Below are 26,043 nucleotides of genomic sequence, written 5' to 3'. Positions count from 1 at the left end.
ACAAGTCAGCCCTTAAGTGCTCCACCTCTAACTCCTACAGTATCAAAAACTATCCAAGGGTAAAAATCAAAATATCGACAAATAACAAAATAACAAAGGCTTTTACACTGGATGGATCATAACGCTCCTTTAAATATTAATTACTGACAACTCTATTATTTATCTGCTTAGATGTTATACCGGGAATGCTTTGGAAAAAATGCAACTTTTTTTTAACTTCAAATACAGCTGTTGTTTTTGTGATTGCATCTTATAAAAGTAAAGCAGCAATATTTTATCATCCAGTGGTTCAAAAACCAGGGAAACCACTGAACGGGCAGAAATAATGCTGGTAGGAAAAACATATGGGGGGGGATCAAACTTTTCCTCCAGTCAAAGACCCAAGTGTATCCTAAAGCTGGAGTGCTCCACCAGATATTAGCATCTGGTCAAATCCCAGCAGCAAAGATTTATTAAATATGTATACACCCCATGAATATACTTTATCTGATACACAATGCATTCCAATAATTCTAATACAAAATGCTAGGGAAAAAAATCAAAAGTAGCTCCTGGCCTCTGTTTTCCCTGGGTTACTTCTGTATTTCAGTGAAGGAAGAAACAACGTGACACAAACTGTCCATTCATTTGCTTTTTCAAACTCTGAACACTGAGCAGTAAAACTCTGGTAAACAGTTCCTTCCTATTTCCACACTGACAGCTACTCCTGGTTCCAGGATAGCCATGGCTTCCCAACACCTCGGGTTACATATCGCCAAGATCCCTTATGTCACTCCCTGGGATAATCCCAGATGAGATTATTTATTTTTGAAGACTTTGTTAAATATGTGTTACTTCCAATTCTCTTCTGCCCCCCCGAGTGAGACATTTGGGTGTGTTTAGTGCCGGGCTGGGGAGCAGGTGGTGCAAGTGCGAGCACACTCACTGCAGCTTCGTCCAGAGGAACCCCACTTCGTCACCGACTCGGGGAGCTCGTCCAGGAGTCTGAAACAACACGAGAGCGAACAGCTTAAGGGGGGTTTGGAGCAGGTGATTCTTCATTTGGGATTTAGGAAGACAGCGAGTCTCAGTTCCAAAGGGAGCAGACCTCCGGGATAGCTAATGATTCCCAGCACTGCTCTTGAACCCTGATCTGCCCTCAGCTCTGTTTTTAACGCTTTGCACACTGCTGGTTTCACCAGGGTACCAAAGTTACCTAATTCCAGGCTGGCAGCTACAACTGCACTTTCTTTGCAAATGTTTTAAGAGTTCTAGCGGGAAAAAGAAAAGCCCTTTAAGCTGAAATGGCTTGTTCTGATTTCAGACTGATGATTCCTGTTTATATTTTGGAATTCAGGCAGCAGTTCTGCTCTGCCTTCTGGTCATCGAGCATCAGGTTCTTTCTGCCCTGTAGCAATGGCTCTCAAAATTCCACACAGGCAGGGCCAGAGGGGAGAGGGAGTCCCCCAAACTTCCCAGCGCACATCCTTGAACCTGTGTTTGCTAGGAATGCCAGCAACCCAAGGGTTAACAAAGGAAGAACTATCAAAGCAGCTCTATTGATTAAATCGATCTCCCATTGACGTGTGGGAGTGTTGCCCTTGCAGGGGGCTGTGCGGTGCTCGGAACTTCCAAAGGAGGGATATTGGACGTAGCAGAGGAGTCAACATTCCCAGCTGCAATCGGCACCATCCGCAGAGCACGGCCCAGAGCCGGAGCCACCGGAACGTGCCCATTGATTTCCACCATCAGCCATCCCCATTGTGCACCTCTGTTGTGACTTGCCCTACTTAAAAGTTTGCTGCCTCCTGCAATTGTGATGTTCCATTTCTGGGTAACTACAGGCTCCAGGTGCCGCTGCAATTAACTCTCTCAAGCCCCAACTGTGAAGGCAGAGGAAGAAAACACCACCACACTCTGCTGCTTCAGTGAGCTCTGAGTGAGTCACGCTGGGGAGAGAAGGAAAGATTTTCACCGAGTTCCTCACTGTTTTGGTATCTAATTGTTTGTAAAGGCACTAGGCTTATATAACATTAAAAACCTACAGAAAAACATCTGAAAAAAAGGATCATAGAGAAAGTTAAATAAATTGAATGCACGTGTGGAGAAACCTCCAAGAGGTGTTTGTCCTACAGAACCTACAAAGCACCCGTGCAGTTTAATGGGAACACACAACAACCTTCTGTACATGCACCAGGGCCTGGGCTCATTTACAAATGTTTTCTTTGAAAAAAAAAGAGTATTGGAAAAATACAGAGCAGACAAAATGCCTGTGTACTGTGCACTGGAATTCATCCTCTCTCTGCAGCAGCACAGACATAAACATGCAAAGGAGGGGAGACATGCACATAAAGTTCACATTTTAACTGCTTCCACCATCTCTCTTAATTAAGGAAAATTGTTGGAGCTTTCTCCTAAGGTGCTGTACAGCATGGAGAGCTGCCTTTTGCAGCCCTGTGGAGTGCTGAGGATGCTGCAGGGTTATGGGGTGGGGTGTGTACACGAGTGGGTTTTTACTTGGTTTTGGCAGCCTGGACAGCCACAGGGTCCTTCAGGTTCTGCTCCCAGGGCAGCTTCCCACAGAGCCATTGCAGCATGCAGTAGCCAAGGATTTCAAGGTCACCTCTTCTGGATGGGGCTAAAATGTGGGAAAGGAGGGGGGAAGAGAAAAGAAAATACAATTAAGAATAAGAACCTCGTCTTAAAAAATAGAAAGACTTTGATTGAACTGGTGCTGATGAAATATGAAAAAGCCAACTGGGCAAAGTGTTTTGTTTATTCAGCTGTACCAGCCCCAAACCGCCCCGGCACTTGGCCACAGGCCACAGACAGGCAGCGACTTGTTACTGCTGGAGTGAGGGTCAGCTTCCTCACCTCCTCCACCTCCATCCTTCCTCAGTCTGGCCTGTCACAGGGACTTGATCCCCATGGCCTCTGACATGATCCAGACAGCCCATAACCGAGTACCAACACTTTCTCAAAGAGCCAAGCAGTAAAACAAAGAAATAAATGTCTGCTGCTAAATTGCTAACACATGTTCCAGGAAGTCCATGGGGTCCACATTGGTCATGCAGGGACTCCGTGAGAGCAGACTAAACACTGATGGCCTTTCCTGTTCTCCCGCGGAGCCGTTTGAACTCGGATGCTGGGACAAAAGTGCCATCTAGTGAGCACTGACTCACCGAGCCCGCGGCTCCGGCCCCGGGAAGCCTCGGTTACTTGGAGCACAACCCAAAACGCACCGGCTGAGCAGCCTGGTGAGTCCTGGGTGAGCCTCCCACTGCTGCATCCAAAAGGAAGTTATCTGGGAACAACTTAATGCCACTCAGCTCACCCCCAGCAGAACGCAAATGCAGGAGATAAATTCGACCAAAATTAACCCCAACACGGTCTATACAGGAAAACAGGTAACTGAAGTTAATCCATGGACTGACTTTTCCAGGAGAAAGAGGTGGAAACAGTGCAATAGTCATAGAATTGCTACTGCTTTGCTGCTACTCAGAGGAAACCAAACTTGAACAAACTGAACAAGCAGGATCACTGCAGGATTGCTCTGTGCAGTTCGCATGTCAGAGCCAGGAACTGCTTGTTGTGATTAAAGACAGACACATGCACAAGTAAAATTTATGCTTTTCCAAAATGGGTTTGTGCTTTCCAGGAAGGAAAGAAGAGTTCAGGCTTGTTGGGTGCTTTCTATCCACTGTAAAGCCCAGTAGCTGAGCACTGTGCTGCTAATCTGGCTGTAAACAGATATCATATTTTATGGGCCTTCATTAAATAAATTCCAGAAAGTCACTCAGCAAACTTATCTTTTAATTTAAGGAGTCATCCGCTAAAAGCTGCGGTGCCAACACATCATAACTGCACCTTGTTACCCTCCACACGTCATCGTAAGAGCACCAGATTAGTTTTTATACCTTCCCTATCTTAACTGCTCTTAGGCCAGGATTATTGAAGGCCCTGGATCCCACACAACTCCGCTCTGTCCCTCAGGCACCGTTTATTTTCTGCCCTGGATTCAGCACCGTCCTAATGCAAGGCTTGGCTCCCATATTAAAATAAAAACACAATCTCCACCACTTGCTGCTCTGTAGTGATTTCTCCAGCCATAAATCTCCCCTTAACTGTGGAACGATTCCATTCATACACATGTGTTCACAACTCCTTTTTCCATTATGGCAATTCCAGATTATATCCACATAAGCCAGAGGTTTTGACGGCAGAGCCCCTCCTTTTCACACAGGGCTGTTCTGGCACCTGTTTGTGTAAGAGGGGCTACAGAAAGTGGCCCTTTGAGGAAAATTGTCAGAATTACCATGGATGGCTTTTTCCCACAGGGGATTAACTGCTGTGCATCTGTAAATAACCCCAGGCCAGTCAGATTCCGCAAGGCAAACCAAAATAACTCATTTTCTCACCAAACACACCCCAGAGACTAAAGCTGACGTCACAGTGAACAGTTTGGCGGTGACTAACGACCTTGTCCTCACCTGCAGCTCCTCCAGCCCTTCCTGACTAACCCCAGGACAAAGCCAGCCCAAAGCAGGAGCTGGGAGCGAGGAAGCCTCGGACAACACCTGCCCCAAGCCACAGGACAGAGAGGTACGTGCAGCTCAACCAAAGCCCCAGAAAGGCCAGGGAAATGTTTCACAGACACAAACTCCCCATCCTTCATCTGCCAGGTCACCACAAGAGCTGCTAAATAAAGACATTTCCATGTGTGTGTCAGAGAACCACATGGAAATGTCAGTGTTGGATTCTTTGCCTGTGCTTGTTTCTCTCTGCCCCATCATCAGCTCACCATAAACTAAATTCCTCAACTTTTAAAATCATTTACATTCTTGTTAAAAAGTATTTGACTAATCTTTAATGAATTAATATTGCCTATGAACAATGGAATTATTAGATTTTCACTGCAAATAGATAAATTTCAATGATATGTTTACTTGGAAAAATAAATCTGCTCACACAATTGAAGATTACAGGAATTCTTGATAAACATCAACAGAGAGAAATCAATCTGCCTTCATTTTAAATACGACAGCCAGGCAAAAATAAAACAATTCTGCTTGATAACTTGTCACTGTTATGGGAGTGTACACTCAAAACAGGGCTTATTTAAATCAAATTCTCTTCTTTGCAGACTAAAAACTTGCTGGTGGGTTTTTTTTCCTTCTGTTTTTAGTAGATGTTTGATTTCTGCTTTTCTACTCACAGGAATTTTTGAGTATTATTTTAGTCTCATGAGATACAATTTAATGGGAACATATCGGTGGTATTTTGTTTCACAATAATTTTAGAGTTTAATTTTTTAATTTAAGGAGTTAAGGTCTGATTCTGTCCTCGGTCCTGCCAAGATAAATCAGGACCAACTCCACCAAAATTAACGAACTCACAACCACATCACTGAAATCAGAGTTTTATGTGCACCACAAACACATTCAACATGCAGGCACAGGGTTCAAAAATACCTCAGAATAAAACTGAAGCAATTCATCCTGAGAAGAAAATACACTGGATTTACAACTACCTGAGCTCTAAATTATATCCAGATTATTATTTCAAAATAGATCATAAATGATATTGCAGCAGCCACAATATGCTTTGAAAACTAAACTGCTCCCAGGAACTCACCTGAAACCCACATAAAAATGGGAGTTTTCCTCCAGAGCCCCTATTTAGCTGCTTTTCTCAAGCCTTTTGTAAAGATCTGGGAGGCCAAGGAGTGGCAGATGAAATGCTCTGCTCGTTGTTAATTAGCACTGCTACGTTATAATTTCACTATTAGTGATTTTTCCAATCAGAAGCTTTTCATCAAAAGGATCATTTTGGCTGCTCGTGTTTCATCCTCGTGCAGGGGCACCTCCATTCTCAGTGGCAGCACACACCACAAACCCCACAGACACACCTCACACCATAACTGTGCCCCCAGGAAGGAGAGGAGGGTTCCCACGGCCACGGTGAAATGTAACTCAGATAAAAATGTATCATCCCCAAGTGACAGGACTCAAGGCTGAGGTGATTAAAAAACCAGGCGAATATAAGACTTGCCAAAAATCAGTGCCTCTATTAGGGGCAGCAGAAAGGAAACAAACAAAACGGGATAATTAAGAACTGCTTGCCCCAGGTCCTGGTCAGCCTGAGGAGCTCACTGTGACCAACTGCTGGTGGGCAGCTACAGGGGAAAGCTCAGAGAAACACAGTCACATTTACAACACATTTTGGTGCTTGGAAGCCATTCTGGAGTTCTCCAGTCTCAGGCAGGGCAGGTGCCAGCTGGGAACAATCCCTCCTGTCCTCGTGTGCAGCCCTGCACCCTCAGCTTGGCACGCTGGAGAAGCACTCCCTGACAATCACCACCACCAGGGAATGCTGGAAGGCAAACCCAGTGCAGACGTGGCATCACCACAGCTGGAGCACAGCAACTCCACAGGGCACACAGGGACTTCTCCTGCACCAGCCGTGGCCTCTCTCCTAAGCTGGGATCCCACAGCTCCACACTGGATGGCTCATGGAGCAGAGCTGGCAGGAGGGAATGAGCAGGACTGCTGGAATGGGATGGGCTGAAAGGAAGAGGGCTGGGGTCCTGATCCAGTGGGGACTATGGAAGATGCAAGGGAAGTTCACCACGAGGTGTGGGTGGGAGAGAAAACGGTGGTGGCAGGAGAGGAGGTACCTGGTCGGAAGCAAAAGGTTCCAAGCTTGCAGTGAGGAGAACGGGTGGCAGGAGAGGGGACGGGGAGATTTACTCTTCTCTCACATCTGTGTGGCAGAAAAAGAGAGTCACAAAGGTGAGGGCCTGACAAGCAGGTGTGGGGGAACACGTCTCTCCAGTCCTAGTGTGGAGAACAGCCAAAGTTGAACAGCCCCTTCCCAGCCACACTGCTCAGCCACGACAGAAAGTTGTAACACTCCTCTTATTTCTGCTGCTTCTGGACATTCCTGGCAGGACAGAACAAGCTTGGAGAGGTGGCTGTAGGAACCTATCCAATCTTCTCCTGGATAAAAAACTGACTCTTCTTTCCCTTACAGCCACCTCCTGCTCTTTCTTGTGCTGGGCACACATTTCTAATCCAACTCCCAGGAACTAAACCATCTCTTTATTTATGTCACACTGTAAAGTTCCACCCATTTTTCGCCAGACCGGTTATATTTTCCTTTTATTATTTAGGATTTACAGTTTGTCCTGCACACAGTCTTTGGGAAACACATATCAAACTGCAGCAAATCAATAATTCATTTGACCAACAACAAAAAAAAATCCTGCAGGCTCCCTGTGAATCCTAACTATGCATGGACAGGTGCCAAATAAACCTCTTGATCCAGAGCCATTTAGAGCTCTGTTCTCTGGAAGCAGGCTCAGAAGGAATGTGTTTCCATAGGTGTTTATATTCCTGCACATCCTTCCTCACCAAATGAACCCTGCATATATTCCAGTCAACCCTTGCATGGAACAGAACAGGAACAATGGCCAGGCAGGGCTGTGTTTTTAATATCAAACAGCAGCAGCTCTGTCAGAGCAGGGGTAGAACAGGAAGAACTGCAGAGCTTTCCCTGCCCTCACCCAGAGCCAGCACTGCCCGGGACAAACAGTGTCCAAGCCTCCTGATGGATCTCAAGGAGCACATGTTGGAATAACCCCATGTGAGGGGCACAGAGAAGCTTGGCAGAAATCCCCATGGCTGAGTGAAGCAGCTTTCCTGTTCCAGGTGTAGATACAAGTCCTGCCTGGATCTGGTGGAGCACCCGATGTTCTGGGTGGCAACCCTGCTCAGAGTCACTGTGAAACACTGGGGAGGAGGAGCAGAATCCCCTCTGAATCGATGGCAAACACAAATATCTGCTGGGGGGAATTCAGCACAGACAGTTCATACTCTTGTGTTCATCAATGGTAGCAAATTAAAGCTGGTCTTACACACTCAATGCCCGGGCCTGGAGTATTTAAAAGGCCTCAATATGTTAAGCGTGGTGCATCTCCAGAGAAATGAGGTATTGACTGCACGCCTCAGTGAGCAGGGAATCTGCAAAAATCCATCGCAGCCATTGATCCAAATATTACTTTTTAACACTAACTATGTAACAATTTTTTAAATGTACACTGGGTACCGTTATAATTCTCTTTAATTATCAATCAACAAGCCAAAGTGTAACACTGTTTATACAGCATGGTCTTTAAAAATGGATCCAGTGAATACACTCCAACTATGCTCAAACTGTCAATGCAGTTGGGCTATAGGAAATTGCCATCAAAATAAACAGGGTTGCAGTTTAAAACACCCACACACTGGCTGGGATGGGATCCTGCCACCAGACACTGGCTTTATGCAGCTCCAAGCATTGCCAAGAGGCACTTCTGAAAGCAACAAATTCATAATTTTATTAAAGTTTCAGCATGTACCTCAAATTTCTGTATATATTCAGTAGCTGCTTCATGAGCAAGTCAAAATGTGCTCATTTGTCTGGCTCAGTGCTGCTCAGGGGGGCTGAGATACTTATGTTGCTACACACATTTGGGAAATGCCCTCTGGAAAAGATCTCATTTATATAAAATAACATTTAAAAATTAGAACTACATTCCTAGAGCATCGAAATTAAAAACCACTCCACTGTGAAAAGCTGGGTACCACCAGAATGAGGGCTGGCCGTGCAGCTCTTCTTTGCCAACAGTGGTGAAACATTTTTCAGAAGAACACCTGAACGTCCTGAAACTTCTCCTCAACTCTAAACCTCACAACAAGGGATGAGGGGACCCAGTCACTGTGTTCTGCTCTCTGGACCTGTGCACTCTCCAGCAGAAGTGGCTGCAGATGCACCTTTTCCCTGGGATGTTGAGAGATCTACTGCAAATGGGAAAACTGGGAATTTGACCTCAACGGGTTCGGGCTGTTTGTCGTGGTTTAACCCCAGCCAGCAGGTAAAGCACCACACAGCCACTGGTGGGATGGGAAGGGAAACTGGGGAAAAAAAGGGAGAATTGAGGGGTTGAGATAAGTACAGTTTAATACTTGAAATAAAATTCAAAAAATAGTAATTAAAAGGCAGACAACAAAGAGAGAGGGGAATAAAATGCAGGAAAGACCAGTGGTGCACAATACAATTGCTCAGGCAGCCACCTGAGCAGCAATCAGCCCCTCCCAGCCAACCCCCCAGAATATCCACTGCCCACGTCATTCCACGTTATGGAATAGCCCTTTGGCCAGGTCAGCTCAGCCCCCTCCCAGCTCCTCACCTGCAGAGCATGGGAACACCACAGTCCTGGATTTAGGGAAAGCTCTGCCCAGCAACAACCAAAGCATCCTGTTATCAGTGTTATTCTCACCCTAAATCCAAACCACAGCACTGCACCAGCTACTGGGATGAAAATTAACTCTCTTTTGGTTTCTGGAGTTCTCCACTTGCAACCACGTCCATCCTGGCTTTAGCCACTTGAGGGGGTTTATCTAAGGCACAGATTGCCAAACTTACCTCACACTTCCACCTGCAACCACATCTGTAAGACTTCCCTGCGCTTTCAAACCAAAGGAATTACCTGTCCTGTAATCACCAGACACTACCAAACTGGATGTTATAACCATCCAACTGCCAAATCCCAAACACTCCAGCTTCCACCTGTTCCTAAACTGCCTCCACATCAAACACCAGTGCACAGCCACAGTGCTCACAATCGTGAGCACTGTGGCTGTGCACTGGTGTTTGATGTGGAGGCAAAGCAGAGTGAGAGCTCCAGAAAACACCCCGCGTGCTTGGCAGGGCCACAGGAGCCCAGAGCAGATCCCTCCTCAGCACAAAATACTTTTCAGCAGGTGAAAAGGTGCAATTGTCTCAGCAGGAAATACTTGACAGTCTTATTTCATTTTTCCTAATGACCAGAGTTAAACGATTGCGGGTTTTAACAGCTCCGGCAAATTATCAGGCCCCTCTACATTACATGGTCAATGGGCCTTTTAATAGAAAAAGCAATAATATACAGTTGTTTGTGCCAACTAAAACTCGTTAGAAAGTATCAGTTTAAGGGAACAGTTCAGCAGCTATTAACAAGCACAAATTTCTGCACTTCTCCCTCGTGCCAGGCTGGCAGCACCAAACCTGTCCTTTTTAGAAGATCTTCAGGGGGGAGAGGGGAAAGAAAAGTTAACAAAAACACACTTTCATAGCAAGAGTCCAAGTTTTTCAATAATGACCATTTTTTTCACTAGCATAACATTAGAATTGACTTTTTGTCTTGCTGACATAGCAACTAAGAAAGTTGTGTTGCATTGACCATATTGATTGTGAACAATGCAGCCATCAGTGGGACTTCACACCATATATTTTCAATATTGACCTCCCAGTCCCTTTTCCATGGCTCCATGGGTCTGCTATTGGATTTGGACTGCAGTGTAATAAACAGCTAAGGTTTAATTAATGGTAAATGAATACAAGACATAGGTTATGACTTTAACTAATTAGGGAATTGTTGAATTAAGTCTGCCTTGGAATGCAAGGCAGTACAATCAATATCCAATAAAAGGACTATGTATGTAATTTACCTGCAAATGTGTTTCCAATACCATCAAAGCGAGTTTAAATAAGTAAGATATATGAAAGGTTACTGGAAAAAGATTTCAAAAAGTTAACGCTTTATGGCTTCAGAAAAGGTTTTTCTCCTTGCAGAAGGAATGTCATCCTCCAAATACCCTCCCATAACACAGATGGTGACACTCAGGCACAGCTCTCCCTAAAGGACAGTGCACACTCCAGACGTTTTTCCTTCCCAGTGCAACATTAGCAAACAGTGCAGCAAACCCCTCCCAGTGCTCCCAACACAGACCAATTCACTTGAATGGTGAGCTCTTCTCAGGGTCCATCCTGCCACCCTCCTTACCTCCCAGCCCTGGAGAAACATTCCCAGGAACAAGAGGAGGTCACCACACGAGGGGCAGAGCAATCCCCAGGCTGTCCATCAGCTCCCACAGCCCGATTACTCATTCTGTAATCACTCATCTGAAATAAAAAAAGAGACCTACCTACTCCCTTGTGGGCATCTATGCTGGTAAACTCTATTGTCCCATTATGGCCCTTCCTAGGATTTTCCTGATACTGTTTGTGGTTCCCATTGGGACAATATCTGTAGGCAAGTCCATAATCTGCAAGATAAACCTGGAAGACATGAACAGACAAATGAATAATGCTTTTGTCCTTTGAAAGTATAACCTTTATAATTAAGTCTTAAGAAACTGATAGGTTAAGGACAGCCTTAGATCTAAATTTTATTAAACCAAATGGTGCCTCAGGATAAAATATGTACAACTGGGGGCTATAACAGCTGCCCTCCCCATTTAAATCCTTCCTCTGCTATTCTCGTCTCTTATTCCAGAGTGGAGCGGAATTCCAGTCGTTTTATTTTGTTCCTAAGCTCTCTGCTCTCCAGGTGGGCATGCAGACATCATAAACTGCAATATGCCTTTTATGCAGCCTCACGTTGCTTGTGGGCCTCCTTGCTGTCCTTTGTCAGGCAGGCACAGACACACAGCCCTGCTCAGCTTCTGCAGCAGCTGACACTGCCCAAACTCAGCTCTGCTCTTGTTCTGGCGACCTCAAAGCCAGAGGAAGAGGCAGCAGCTTCCCCAGCTGGACTGGGCACGGAGCTCCAGCCTGGCAGGGACCACAGCAAGTCCTTGGGACTTCCCTGGGGAAGTGTGAAGTGACTGAAACTGCACCTTGCCTTTTAGGGCATCTGAAGCTGGAAAAGAACAGCTCGAGAGAGCTGAGATTTACTTTGTGTTCTGCTGCTGCCCGTCACGACAAACTGAACGTGCCACGTGGCTCCTACACCTCCATTTCTCTATGGGCACAGGGCTCCCAGCGCTGCATCCACTCTGCCACTCACACAGTTTACATGAAGGGCACAGACCCACCCCAGGAAGTTTAGATTAAACTGTTCCACCCTCCCACAGGGCTGGACTTAATGCATGCACATGGTCAGTCACTGCAGCACAGCTCACAGGAAGTAACTTGCTGAAAGCAGCTGGAATTTAATCACAGTCTGCCCCCCCAGTATTCCATGGGTTATTTTCTCAATCATTTCCACATTCCCACCCACCCTTTGCCCTTTACATTGACCAGTTCTCACAATAGGCAATTGCTTTTTGAAATAATTATCCAAGGATAGGATTTTCCCTTTAAAAAATAATGCTACAGGCATTTATATTGCCAATGGCACTGATTTCTGGGGCAAAAGCTAAATCATCTGAAGGCACATAGAGATCACTTCTACTAAATCTTATTATATGATAAAGAAAAACCTTTTCTTAGTTGAACCTTAGCTTTGTTTCCTCTTTACCTAAAAACCAGCTTATGCTACAAAAGTCTACAATAAACTCTTCTGTCTCTTAGTTGTAATTTAATCACATCACTCCTGTTAGAGGCAAAACCACCAACCAACCAACCCTCAAGAAAACTCAAGGTGTTATATTTTGTAGCACGTTGTGTTGAACTGCCAATATGCTGTTTGTGCTCCAGGCAGCTCCCAGTGCTGGGATTGCTGCTCTCTTGGTTTTACAGCTTCTGCTGCAAAAGCATCTGAGCTTATCTGGGGCGTGAGAGCCGGGATGCAGCGCTCACTTCCTGCAGGGAGAGGCCTTTAGGATGATCCGGGATGTGTTTCACCTGACAGACCACACAAACCGGGAGACAACACGAAAGGCCGGAGGCACCTTCAGAAAATCTGGGACAAGGCATAAACCCCGTTGGGTTGACTGGTTTGATTTTCTGCTGCATCTGTTCTGCAGAGTGTTCCTGGAGCTCTGGTACCTGTGCTAATTGAGCCCACACTCAGTTAGGCACAGAACTAACTTCACACTGAGAGCAAATTTTGGGAGGCTTCTGCCTCCTCTGTGGGCTGGGAAGGACAGAGGAGCCTAGAAGGGATATTCTTCTCAGGCTAAGTGCTGTACTTTGGATTTCACTTGGCCAGAGATTTCTGACATGTACAGTAACATAAAACACCTTGAACAATTAAGGCTATGCCTTCTATTAAAATGAGGGGAAAAATACACCCAAAGCACCTCTGGCAGCTCTCTGGTTTGGGCTGATGTCACAGACACTCCCATGTGACAGCCCAGCCTGGTGCTCTTTCAAACTACCTCAACAACAGGCCAGCTAGGAAGGAGCCACAAATATTTGCCAGTCAGATTTGAAGTATGCAAAAAAAAAAAGAAACAAACATAGAATCACACAGGAAAATCACAGCAACTATGAACTCTTTCTTTTAAAGCGACTCCATCAAGTACTCCATTTTTAAGCAATGCATTTGCTTAAAATACCTTCAGGAGTAGTACCAACAAAGAGATTTTCAATTTATACTGAACCCTCCCAAAAGTGAGAAGTAGTTTTGCCACAAACATGTGACAAAAGCCTCCTGGCCACCCCCAAAAATCAATCCCCTTGAGCTTGTACCAAACCAGCACTGCCCCATTACAACCTTGCCATGGCCATTATCCCAATGACTGTGTTATTTTAAATTACCATTAATTTCATTTCATCAATTCTCATTATAACCCTTTCATCATTACAGAGATATATAGTTCTTTATAGCTGGTTGTCACTTTTTGATAATGTAACACTTTGTGCCCTTCCAAATTTGCTCAGAACACAGTAGAGGTAGGTAATGAATGTAGAGTTGCTGCAGGTTTTTTTTAGGGTATAGGGATGGGGAGAAGCAGATGAATAATGAGGAATATTGAGAAAAATCAAGCCAGTGTTAGTATGTGTTTTGATACCATAAATATTTTTCACCTGCATGCATTTTATAGGGACAACAAAACAAATAAGAACAAAAAGAGAACAAAGCAGAGCAGAGCAAGATAAACAAGCCACTGGAATAAGGAATGGGGATGGTGAAGGTGCAGCAGGGCCAGCAGCACTGCCCCGCTGGGTTTGGCTGTTACACTGGACACTCCTTCCCACTCACTCTCTTGTTTTCCAGTCCTGGAAATAGTTATTGCTGAAAGGATGACAGTGCAGTGATTTGCTCTGGACATTTTCTTTCCAGTGGTTCCATTACCAGGCTTGTGTCATGTCTGTAAATAATTAAGTAGATACCTACTAATCAGAGACAGATTGGTTGCTAATGGCCACAGTGCTGTCAAGCTTAGTTGGACACTACTCCAAAAGGGTAAAGGCAAGATGAAGCCCATTTTGGGATGGGAAGTGTGAAGTTCAGTGTTTGGGACAGAAATTGCATCTCTCACAAACCAGAAGCCAAGGAGGGAGGAAAGCAGGTGGACAAAGAGAGAGGGGAAAGGGTACAGGGTGTCTCTGCCTTCCATGGCCTTCCTAAAAACACCTGAAGGAGAACAGAATAGATTTTCATTTTTTTTCATTTCATCTGCTCTTCAGCAAGTCTGTCAGATTGGGCTAAAGAGCAGGAATCACAATGATTCTTCTCACAGTTGGAATGGTTTTTGTGCAAGTTTTCCCCATATGATCAGTGTGTGATCTCTGTATTTCCTGGGCTGGTCCACTGAAAGCTGGTCTTAAAAGTTATATTTTGAAATATTTTTTTTATTCTATCTATGATAATCAAGTCTGAGAGCTCTGTTCTGTAACTATCTTGTCTAAGAGACTCTTAAAATTAAAGTCAGAACCGAGGCGTGAATGCAACTAAAATTTACAGCTTAAAAATCCAAATAGGCAACTTCTGGAATAGACTTGAGTCTGCAACACTGTAGGATGTCTGCCCATATATTGCCTAGGGGAAAAATACTACATGGGGATTGTTTTGAAGAGGTGTTCTCCTGAACTTTATTTCATTTATATAAAACTCAGATTTTAAGCTCTTGTCTAGTGACCACTTGTCCCTTTTAATAGTATCACCATTTAAATGAGCTTGCCGCAGAAGGCAGGGGGTGGCAGTATGGATTTCACACGTTCTGTCAGAAAGGGGACTGTGGTATTTATTGGCTGTGCTGTAAATTCACCAGGTTAATTTACAGAAGAGAGAGAGAGCAGCAGCACGGAGTCTAAAATAGAAAAATTATCTTTTTTGGAACTGCAGGAAGCCGGTGACAAATTCACACGTTAGAATGCACATCAACAGCCACTAAATGACAGAAAAATGCAAAGTTGAGTATAAAGGTACGTGTGCTTTTCTGAACAGAGATTTATGTTTCTTCACCAGAATATGGAAATACATCTTGAATAGAGATATATATTATTTTTAAGAGATAAGCTATGGGTTTGTTTCAAAAACAAATCTCTAGAATTAAAGAACACTTACAATTTATTTTCTCTTAAAATCCTAGTCCCCAAAAGAGCAAGAACCCCCAGCATAAAATTCTGTCAACAAACTTCAGCACAGAAATTGTCAGGTAGACAGTTTTATTACACCAGCTCCCACTGGAGCCACAGGCTTGTGTTCCTGGGCTGGAGTTGGCCACTGGCTGAAGCTCTCACTCCCTGTTTATGAGATCAGGTTGATCACTTCATCATTTTTTCAAGAAAAAAGCAAGACCATTATCCACTGTGCTGGCAGAGAGAGAGGGTTGGACAAAACACTTCACAGGCATTTTCTTACATATACAGTGTATTGAAGTCTAATTCATAGCATAGAAATGCAAGCAAACATTAGAAACTGTCTCCTCTCAGCTCTTCTGAATTAGAAGCTGAACTTTCTAACATGTTTTTAGAGAATAATTTCAGTGGAAAATTAATTTTGCTGAAACAAAATTCTACACAAAACCTCCCAACTATAACACACAATTTGCACACAATTTGAGTTAGAAGCTACTCAAACTGGAATATCTATTGATTTATTTAACAAAACCTAAAAAATAAACCCCAAAACCTCTGTCCACTAACTCACAATACCTTATTTTTAACCTGTCAGTGAATTTACTACTCATTAAAACCAGTTACTAATATAGCACAATCTCCATACGGAGAACATGAGAAAGAAATCAGAAAATCACCCCCCTGGCCAATTCAAAGGCAGCTACAAGTCTTAAAATTTCATGATTATTGTAAATGGACACAAAGTGATTTCAGTGTGGAAAGCAGCAGCATATCTTGCTGTCATAAAAAAACACAATAGCCAAGACAAAAAAAAAGTCATTTGAGTTGTGTTAATGGGCAGCAGATCGTTTTGCCTCCAAAGAGCCTCCTCCTCTGGATTCAGCAGGCTGGTAAACACCATAAACTGAGATTATGGACTGGCTGCCACTGCATAAAAACAGGGCTGCCTTAAACAGCCCTGCTAGTTTGCAAATGGTGTGTTTTACAAAGCTGAAAACTTAAATTTGACTCAGCCATTTAACTTAAAACTTTTCAAAAGAGCAGAAATCCCTGAAAGGTTCAACTCCAATGGCAGTGAGGTGTTTGCAGGAGCAGCTTCTTTATCACTGCAGCAGACACAAAAACTGCAAGGAGAAGTATTGCTTACAGCTAATTATATTTAAGTGAAGAGAGAAATGTCCTTTTGCCCTAAATGTTTTTTTTTCCTAATAAAAAAGCATACTTAGGTTTTATTCACTGAAGAACACGTGGAGTGAAACACAAGTCATGGCGATATTACAAAGCTAGAACTTCCCAAGAAGGAAAATGCAATGGGTCACACCCTTAATCTCTACTGAATCACTTCAACTGGCATAGCCCAGAGCAGCAATTACATCCTACTACTTACCCACCTTAGCTCCCCCTCCACACCAGTGTCCCAGGCAGCAGAACACCAAAGGGACACAGCAGAGTTTGGTCCTGCTGCTTTCTCAGGCCTCAAGCTGCACAGAGCCACTGTCAGATTTGTCATGGGAGGATGTGACTGTTCATGTACAAACTCCTTCTAATGCAGGAATTGTTACTGCAGAATGTACAGAACTTAAAAGTTGTAACTGGTTATAAAACACTGAAGGGCAGGTGAGTAACCATGCTTACCTCGTGGGGGTTGGTGTAGCCTAAAAGCAGATTTGCTGCTTTAATGTCTCCATGGACATACTCGTTTTCATGGATGTATTCCAAAGTATCCAGCTAGGAAAGAGTGTAGAACAGAGGGAAAACATCATCATCTTTGCCACTTCGCCCTTAAGCCTATCAGGAAATATTCCTTACTTATGCAGCCAAATCAAGGGCTACACAGACTGAGCTGGCAAATTTGGTTGGAGCTGGAGCACAGGGACCGTCCAGTCTGTTACAGGGTCTGTTCCCACCAGGATCTGCCACCAGCAAACAGCTAAACAAGTCATGCTTTTCCATGAGGTGTCCCTGTGTAACTGCCTGTGAGTACCAGCCTCTAAGCCCACAAAGCAAGAATGAAATCAGTACTTTACAAACACCAGAGCAGATGCTGAGAACACCAAGCTCTTGAGAAGAACATAATCAGTCAGTTCGGAAGGTTTGGAATAAAACTCATCCTTCTTCAGCTCCTCACTGAGGTACAATAGCTCTAATTGTTATTACTAAAAAACACATTTGCACTTTGCAGCTCATACAAAGGCCAATCTATCCTGACTTTTGGAAGTTCTAAGAGTGTCACAAGTTTGTCAATTATGTGACTACGAAAGCCCTTCACTTTTTTTTTAGTATTGTTATTTAGTTTAAAAGGAAGCTTTGGATGTGTCCAGCCTAAACCCCTCCTTCAAAAGCAGGAGTAACATAAATTAGATGAGGCTGTACAAGAGACTGTCCAAGACGGATGAATGGGTGTTCCACAGCCTCTGGGAAGCACATCCCAGTGCTAAGACTCTTTCTGCAAAAACCTTTTCCTTTATACTCAGAGTTCCTGTTCCTGGAACTTGTGGCCATTGCCTCACCGTGCTCAGGAACAGCAACATGTCCCAGTGTGTCACAGCACAGCTCACATCACAGAGGAGCACACACAATCTGCTGGTACAACGTGCCCACCCACACACGCCTGGAAACTAAACTGGTGTTTGCAGACCAGCCTAACCCTGCTCTGTACAATCAGCAAACACACCGAGAATGTGGCATCCAGGCATGCAATGAGCTCTGACAAATATGGATGTCTAATACAATACCCCTCAGACACTGAGAAAATAAATCAATACATGCTGAGGCACAAGAGAACAGGCTCACACATCTCAGCCTTGTGGTCTGAAGTACATGGTCTGTGTTTTATGAAAAGACATTTGGGTTGAGCTCCCCAAATTCCAGTCTTGATTTTCTACTAAAGGGTCTTGATTTTCTACTAAATACTCATTTTAATTTAAAAATACGATAAATAATAAAATACATAGTGTTAACACATGCTGAATTCTAACCTCAAGAGCCACCTAAGGGAACTGTATTGGGAAGATAATTCTCCAGCTGAACTCAGCAATTCCCTCTCTCTGTACGTACCATTCGTGCCCCAAGTTGCAGAACAGTCTCCTTCTTAAATCTGCTCCCACAGTCTTGAAAGATTCTCTGCAGGTCTTCCCCCAGTCTCTCCATGACCATGAATCTATAACTACCAGGACAGACATGAAAGTGAGGAATCCTTTAGGACAAGACTGCAAGTTTGTGCCAGATTGAAAGAACTTAATCTCCAGTTTTGAAAATGGATCTTCAGTCAATGTGAGGCTTAATTACAATTTGTCTTATTACCTTTTTCCTTTGTACTCAGCCAAGCCTGATCCCCAAAACACTGGAATTCCTAAGCATCTTATTTTTTTGAGACTCATCCATTTTCTTACTGCAATAATAAGATAACATGGGGTTAAAGGTAGCTCGGGAACTGCAGGTTTGGTGTGTTTTGTTCTGGTCCAAGGCTGGGCTGGCTCTGGAGCCCATTCATTGTTGTGCACAAAATAAATTTGGCTCCTGTTCTCCCTTCAGATCAGAAAGAACAAGGATAGCACCCAAGTAACAAAACTACAGCCACCTAGAAATACTGCAGCACCAGCTAGGATTAGTTCAGTGGATATGAAATGAGTTGGCTGGGAAGCTCTAAAGCAACAGCTCTTATTAGAAGTAGTCAAACCCAAACTTGTCCTTAAATCCACCTGAATCAGAATTGATACTTTACTTACTGTGCTCTTGTTTTGCAGCCCTCTGGTAAAATTTCAGCTCAGAAAATAAGGGGCCATTTTCGAGATATTCCTGTGGAGAAATAAGTAAACTTGGTATCCTAAAAGGCATTAGAAAGACAACTATTTCTAAAGCAAAGCATGTAAGAAATTCCAAGAGGATGAAATCCCTTTTCCCCCCACATCCATACCATCTGAAATGCAATTTTAATAAGTAACTAAAAAGAAAAGTTGTTTGGCAACACATATTCACAAACAACACAGATTCTTTCAGGCATTAAGACACTATTTTCAGAAATATTGTAGATCAGGTGTGTTTAAGATCATAGTCTAATTTTCCTTACTAAACTGTTAAGAGCTGCAATCAAGGAAAAGAGAGAATCAAGTCCAGGAAATACTGTGTGTCATGGAAATGCCAAATATATCCCCAAGCAGAGAAAGTATATTAAAAACAAAAGCCAAAGCATGCAATACAGACCCAATGCTGCAAACAAGGATAGATAATTAAGAGAAAGAACTGCATGCAAGTTAATAATTTAGAAATGAGAGCTACAATTACCACTTTAATTACATGAACTGCATCATCTTGTACAGGAACACGAGTTTGAGGGGATGCTGCAAAGGAAGAAAGAGATGGAGATCAGGCTGTGTGCAACAAAATATCATTGCAAACAAAGACTGTGCTCACTCTAAGGCAACCAAAAAGATACACAGCATTTTGTCTGAATTCCTGCTTTTAAAGGTCAGAGCTTTGCCACGTTCAAAGAAAATAAAACTGAAACAACACACAGAGAGAAGTTTTAATCAACAAGTAGAGGATGACTTTAACCCACATTTTCAGGAGTCTCTCCATGGCTGTTAATTAAGGAGTGAGCAGGATGTCCTTCCTCCCTGCAGGTTTGCACCCCAGTGAGGGATTCCATTGGGACAGGCTATGCTGAAGTCATTGCAGTGCATTGGAAACCCTCGGCATTTGGCTGCTGTCAGTGCACTGTCGTGACAAACACAACACCTGGAAGTTGTGACCTCCTCTGGCCAGGCCTGTCTGCTCTGCTCTCTTCCACACTCCTGCCCCAAGCCTTGATTTCTGAGCTGGCATTATTGACACAGTGGCCTGAGCTGGGGACAGCACAGCCACCGGCTCCTCCAGGGGAGTGAGGGATTGTGCTCTCGGTGCAAGTGGGGCTTTCAAGACAATAATTGACCACATGTGCCAATTACAGCCCAGGAGACAGAACCTCTGTGCACAGACAATGCAATCCTATTTTCTTCTGACCCTGAGAGAACCATCAGTTCTCTCTGAGACTACTGAAGCCGCACGGAGCTACACTGGGATTAAAATTTAATGAGACTAAATCATCTTTTAGAATCATCACTGAAAAAAACTCAAAAGAATACAGTTCTGGGAAATAAGTGTTCCTTTCAAACTCCTTGTAATGATCAAATACCAGCAACAGTCCAGGTGTGAAACACTTCAGCTGTGAGCACACGCAAAAATAGACCACTTTTATCCACATAATAAAATCAGGTAAACTTGGATCTAATCAAACCACCCAACCTTACTTCTTTTGATGGTCAGGGCATAAAAATATTTTTACGATGAACAGACTCCTTCAGCTGCCATCTCCCTTCAATTCTGTTCAGCATCTGGGTTGAATTTGGCACTGCACACACTCCAAACACCCACATGGTCCCCACTGCCCTCTGCTTGGCACTTCCCCACCTGAATGCTCCTGTGCTGGTAGCACATGGAAATAAAATGAAAACATCCTAAAACAGTAGCTCTGGAAGGTGTGGACCATCCCTAGACTCAGACAAGTAGCAGGCACGTTCAGGACACAAATTACAACTACAGCCAGGAAGTTCTGTAAACTTGGTTCCTGCCATATTGTTGTACTGAACTAGGAATTAGGGAAGACATCAGTTTAAAGGAGCACATCCCATGTGTTTTCATTTCTACTTCAACAACATCACAGTCTCCAAAGAGAATGAGATGTGCTCCCTCACAGACACAAACCAAAGTAGAACCTCTGTATAAATGTATTTTAGCACCAAGTTACTTAATAGAGCTTTGATAGGTATAGAGAAGTATCAAATTTAAATGTATTTGAAAGAGCCTGATCTCACTTCCCTGTAGACTTCTTGACATTTTCTAGAGAGGCCTCATTGCTGGTAGTGTGGAGCAGGCAGCAGCAGCTGTCAGGGTAATGAAGAAGAGCAATTAACGGGAGGTAGCCCAGCAAAGGGGCCTGAGCCCCACACTGATGCTTTTTGGAGTCCCACTGGAACAACATCCCAAGGAAAAATCAAACCAAAACTAACTGGCAAGAGTTACAAAGAGAAAAGGGAGGACAGTCAGACAAAGCTCAGCAGGATCCCAGAACAGGTGCCCCACACGATGAGTTACACAACATTCAAACCTACAAGAGCAGAAATGGCATTTTACTGCACACACGTGAAACAAGGCACAACATTCCCCAGGAACAACACCAAACCTCACACAGACAGGGCTTAGCCAGTCCATCTCATGCACACAGACAAGCACAAGTTGTGTGCATACCTTTTGTCACATCACTAAAATGAACCAGTCAGATTTCAGGCTTCAGCCACAGCTCAGAAAAGAGACAGACTATTTTTCTGTCCATAAACAAACATAAATGGTTTTTAAAAAATTGTCTCATTACTATGTATAGTTACTTAACAGACTGGAAAGGCTCCCAAGGTTTAACAAACAGTCTGATTACATACCTCATAGCCCACCACCACATACTCTCCTGCGAGTTTAGCTCCTGGTTAATTACTGCACACCCGTAATTAGCCATGTGCTCGCCTCGTTCTGTGTGCTGGCACATGGCTATTTATAATATTACAATCAGTGAAATGCCAGACTGCAGGACGGTGAGCACGGGCTCTGCAGGAGGCTGTGCTGACAGGCAGGAGGGCTCTGATGGCACAGGAGTACTAGATGGTGAGATTATGTCTGCAAAAATCTTATACCAGCTGAACAAGTGGGAGAGTTCCCCGTTTTTATGTTGGTTTTATCAGCTAGAGATGTGGGGGCACAATCAAAACCACTGTCTGCATAACTGCTGACTGGGAACACCGGGGCAAGGTGAAGCTGTGGAGGGGGCTGTGCCTGTTTCCACCTCATGCCAAGAGGGGTCTCACAAAACATTTGCAGAGGGCACAGCTCTGCTTTCCCCTCCATCCCACAACCACAGCCAGTTACTCACATTTAAAATGCCCCCTGTAAATGAAGCAGTGCAGTAAGATCCACAGCCTTGGCCATCATTTCCAACTGCTGAGCCTGCACAACACAGCAGATAACTTACCCCAGTTATCCCAAGTCCAGGATTCCCTGGCCTCACCCAGGCACAGCAGTGTTGGTCTCCTCATCCATTTTAATCGTGGATTTCAGCCCTTTTGTTGCCACCACCTTAATTAAGGTGTCCTTCTAAATGTTAATACGACACAGTAACAAAAGGGTGTTTGGGATGAGCTGCAATTCCTCCAACCACAACTGCAGCCTGACAGAGCAGCGTGCCAGCTCCATGTGCCAGTTCAAACGTGCTTGTTGTAGTTTTAGCAGTTAATTTGTGGCAGCCACATTTGGAATATGGTGAAATATTTTCAATGGCTCTCACAGAACCAGTTTTGTTGACAAAGTTTACACAGTGGAAAAGAAAACAGCATTGGTTTGGCAGTTTGGAAGAACATCCCTGCTCCTGTCCACAGCTGGTGTCTTTGCCACTGCTGGATATTTTCAGGATATATTTGTTGGGGAAACATGAAGAAAACTATTTTCATTAGTTCTGGGGTTGCTAGTATTTTATTTTTGCTTTGTTCCATTCATTAGCTAATCCTGAAGAGCCATATATCAGTTTAGTTTTTGCAGAAATAGAAACAAATCTCAAAAATACCCCACTTTAGAGTTACAGGCGACCTATTAAAAAAGCTGGGAAAATTCAGACCCCATTTCAGTCAAGCCAAGAGCTGTTAAATTTAATGGGTAACAAACAGGGTGGAAGTGTTGTTAACAATAAAATAGATAAAATAGAGTGTTATCTAACAATAAAAAAGGATCCAAGTTGCAGCAATAGAATTACTAAGAACAAAACGCACATAAGTAAATAAAAAGTAGCATTTAACACATCACTATTTCCTGCATGAGGAGGGTACTAAGATAAAATATTTACAGGCAAACAAAGCACATTGTTTCCCCCTCTCTGGCATTGCAATATCCAATATTTCCCAAGAACTGAAACATTCAGTCCTTGAAGAGTGTTTAAACTCCACTTTTAAAGCAGCCTAAGGAAGATCTGCTTCTCTGTCACTTTATAGCTGCATCCTCCTTTCCTGGACAGGCTCTTTTCTGAGCAGTGTTTCTGAACAGCTTTTATTCTGGATTCTTCTCCCAGGAAGCTTTACAAATACAGAGTTTTATTATACAAACTACACAGACATAGCCCTCCATCCCCTGCTCGTGGAGCCATCTTCCACAAGACCCAACCAAACTGATTTTGGGAGAAAATCGTGTTCAATTGCTCAACTGTTCTGCAGATGACTCCAAATGCCTCCAAGTGCAGAGCATTCAGCACCGGTAGGAAATCTCAGAACGTTTCTGACTCACGTTTCTGTGAAACCTGAATCTTGACTCAGCAGAGCCAAAGTTTTGTATTGCACAGCAATGAAGCCACTGTTTGACTTTCAAAGTTAATCCCTCTAAGCTGGAAGAGGTGTGACACATCCCTTAACCCCAGGCAGAAAAGCTCTGCGTGCTCTGCTCTTACAGCCCTCTCACATGGGAGTCCAGGCCTCTAATATTTAAAACTTGAGGCACAAACTGTTTCCTGGCAAGGTTTTGCTCCAGCCCATCTGCTTGTCTGACATGGTGCCCACTCAGAAGATCCTCTGCCAGTTCCAGCAGGGTCCAGGTGCCAAAGGCAGCTAAAGGAGTGCCCTCCAGAAGGCAACAGGTTCCCTCCAAAGCTCCTCCTGCTCGGAAATACATCCCCACTGAACAAACAGATAAGTCAAAGCTGCTCTCTTGACTTTCTACTATTAAGTCAGCAAAGCAGGATCAAAGTCCCTCTCAGAACTCCCCAAAGCTGGACTAAGATAGAGCACAACAGCTCCCAAATCACGGGCCATTCACATAGGGAAAAAACCCAGCACACAATGTGGCACAACACTAAAGCAGAACAGGAATGGTCTCTGCACACTTTGTAACAAACAGGCTTTAGAATGTTGTATAAAAATGAGTTACACTTGCAGCGCTGAGACTCACTGTAGCTCACGGGCAGGACCCAAACAAAGGGAAGGGGGAAGATTCAAAGGGAAGCGGTCATGACCAGTTGAAGGAGGGAGTATTTTGTCTTGAACAGGTGGTGCAGGCTGGCCCTGTACCCTGTGCTCAGCCCTAAGTACCCCCTGAGTAAGCAAAATCAGGCTGAATTTATAATTGGTCTGCCTACAGTGTGAAAGATCAGGTAATCTGCTTGCAATATCTGTATTTGTACAGTTTAATATTAGTGACTAGACAAAAACACTCCTTCTTGAATTGCTGTTTGCCTGCTAATGAATTTATTTTCACACTAAGGTTCACAATGAGACCTTTGATGAAATGCATTTGAACATCTGAGGGTTAAGAAAAATCCATCCCTACCCTGAGTTACCTGCCAGTGCTTTTAATTACAGGGCTTTGCTATTAATACTCTTCTTTCCATTGAGCCAATGAAAATCGTGCTGAATTTATATCTTTTGGTACCATTTTTACTGCATTTTTAATTCATTTGCTTCACTCTAATAAATATTTTCAGTGAAGTTAATTTAAGGAACTGCTGAAGTACTTTGTTTCTCCAGAAACAATTGCTAAAGCCAACTTTCCCAGCAACCAAGGAATGAACAGCAGGACAAGGACAGAGTGTGCTTCTGTCAATGTTTCTCTTCCTCTACACTTGTACCCCCCGCTCAAAACTATACAAACTACCCCTGGAAATGAGTGCTTTTGAAACAGAAACAAATGTCTCTCAATCTCTCAGCCTGATTGCCAGAACATCGAGGGCAGAATGTACTATGATGAACACCATCTAACAAACCCCTGTGCATACAAATATTAAAAAAATACATTTTTTGCAGAACCACCAGTTTCCATGAGAAGGAAGCCTGCAAGGAGAGAGTGCTGTGTACAGCAGGTTCCACTGTGACAGAGGAATCTTAACAAAACGTTGTGTGACCTTTCTGCATTTAAATTTTCACTCCAAATTGTGCATTAATAGAGTGCTTGCAGCAGGACTGGAGGATGATTTATATAAAGACTGCTGTTAATTACTGACTGTGACAAATGAGAGAATGTAAGGCTCCTCAACTCTTGGTTCATTTTCCAGTGTGCTGCCACTGTTCTCCACAGGGCTACAAACCAGTTGTGAGACCACCACCATGTCATGTTCTTCCTCAGCTGCTCTTCCCTCTGCTCCCCCTTATCCAAGGGATAACAGTTCGGAGGTGCCTGAAACCAAATCAACATCAGTAACACACAACAGTAAAACTTCTAATGTACAATGGTGTAATTCCTGTTGATGATCCATGTTGTTCTTGCTATGACAAAAGCAATGCTTTTGAGATCTAGAACATCTCTCAGAGGATTTTTGCTGCTTCTGTCAGCAACTGGGAGGAATCAGTTTCGGAGATCTGCTGCTGCTGGATTTGCTCTGGCTGAGGTGAAAATGCAAAGGGAATCCAAGGGAAGGAACAAAGCAACAAAGAAATGAGCAAGTTGGCACAGACTGGAAAGAGAAAGAATAATCAGAAAACATTTGTGAGGCAGGACAGAAAGGACAGAACTTGCAGATAGTGGTAACTTCCAAGCACATGGAACTATTTGCATCCTGGGTCTCAGGGTCAGTAAAGGGCTCTGAACAGCTTTGATTTAGTGCACAGAACCTTCCTCCATGGAATGCACCCCTTGTAAATATATTTTGCAGAGATACTGTAAAATTCCCCAAGAACATTGTTATGGATTAATGGAGTATGGAATAGTCTTAATGGGAAATTAAGCTATAACAAC

General features: G+C 43.7%; 1 protein-coding gene and 1 long non-coding RNA gene across 3 annotated transcripts in view; one reads left to right on the top strand and one right to left on the bottom strand.

Moving 5' to 3' along the window:
* Positions 1–26,043, bottom strand: part of VRK2 (VRK serine/threonine kinase 2) — a 35,234-nt gene that overhangs the window by 5,939 nt on the left and 3,252 nt on the right. For both annotated transcript variants that reach the window (XM_050315793.1, XM_050315794.1), the window contains exons 3-10: positions 19,537–19,592; positions 18,981–19,050; positions 18,556–18,643; positions 18,310–18,418; positions 16,888–16,980; positions 10,986–11,118; positions 2,497–2,617; positions 926–984 (exon numbers count right to left, since the gene is read on the bottom strand). In XM_050315793.1, coding sequence (XP_050171750.1) covers positions 926–984; positions 2,497–2,617; positions 10,986–11,118; positions 16,888–16,980; positions 18,310–18,418; positions 18,556–18,643; positions 18,981–19,050; positions 19,537–19,592 — 729 coding nt within the window. The remainder of the gene's footprint in view (positions 1–925; positions 985–2,496; positions 2,618–10,985; positions 11,119–16,887; positions 16,981–18,309; positions 18,419–18,555; positions 18,644–18,980; positions 19,051–19,536; positions 19,593–26,043) is intronic.
* LOC126640204 (uncharacterized) overlaps positions 4,493–26,043 on the top strand; it is a 31,309-nt gene continuing 9,758 nt past the window's right edge. Inside the window, exon 1 of the long non-coding RNA XR_007628956.1 lies at positions 4,493–4,581. This is a non-coding gene — a long non-coding RNA (uncharacterized LOC126640204). The remainder of the gene's footprint in view (positions 4,582–26,043) is intronic.

The sequence above is a fragment of the Myiozetetes cayanensis genome, unplaced genomic scaffold (genome assembly GCF_022539395.1).
Source record: "Myiozetetes cayanensis isolate MyiCay16 unplaced genomic scaffold, myiCay2020 scf2-11, whole genome shotgun sequence".
NCBI classification, from domain to species: Eukaryota; Metazoa; Chordata; class Aves; order Passeriformes; family Tyrannidae; genus Myiozetetes; species Myiozetetes cayanensis.
Note: the sequence above shows the minus strand (reverse complement) of the source record. Positions and strands in the feature narration are given on the sequence as shown.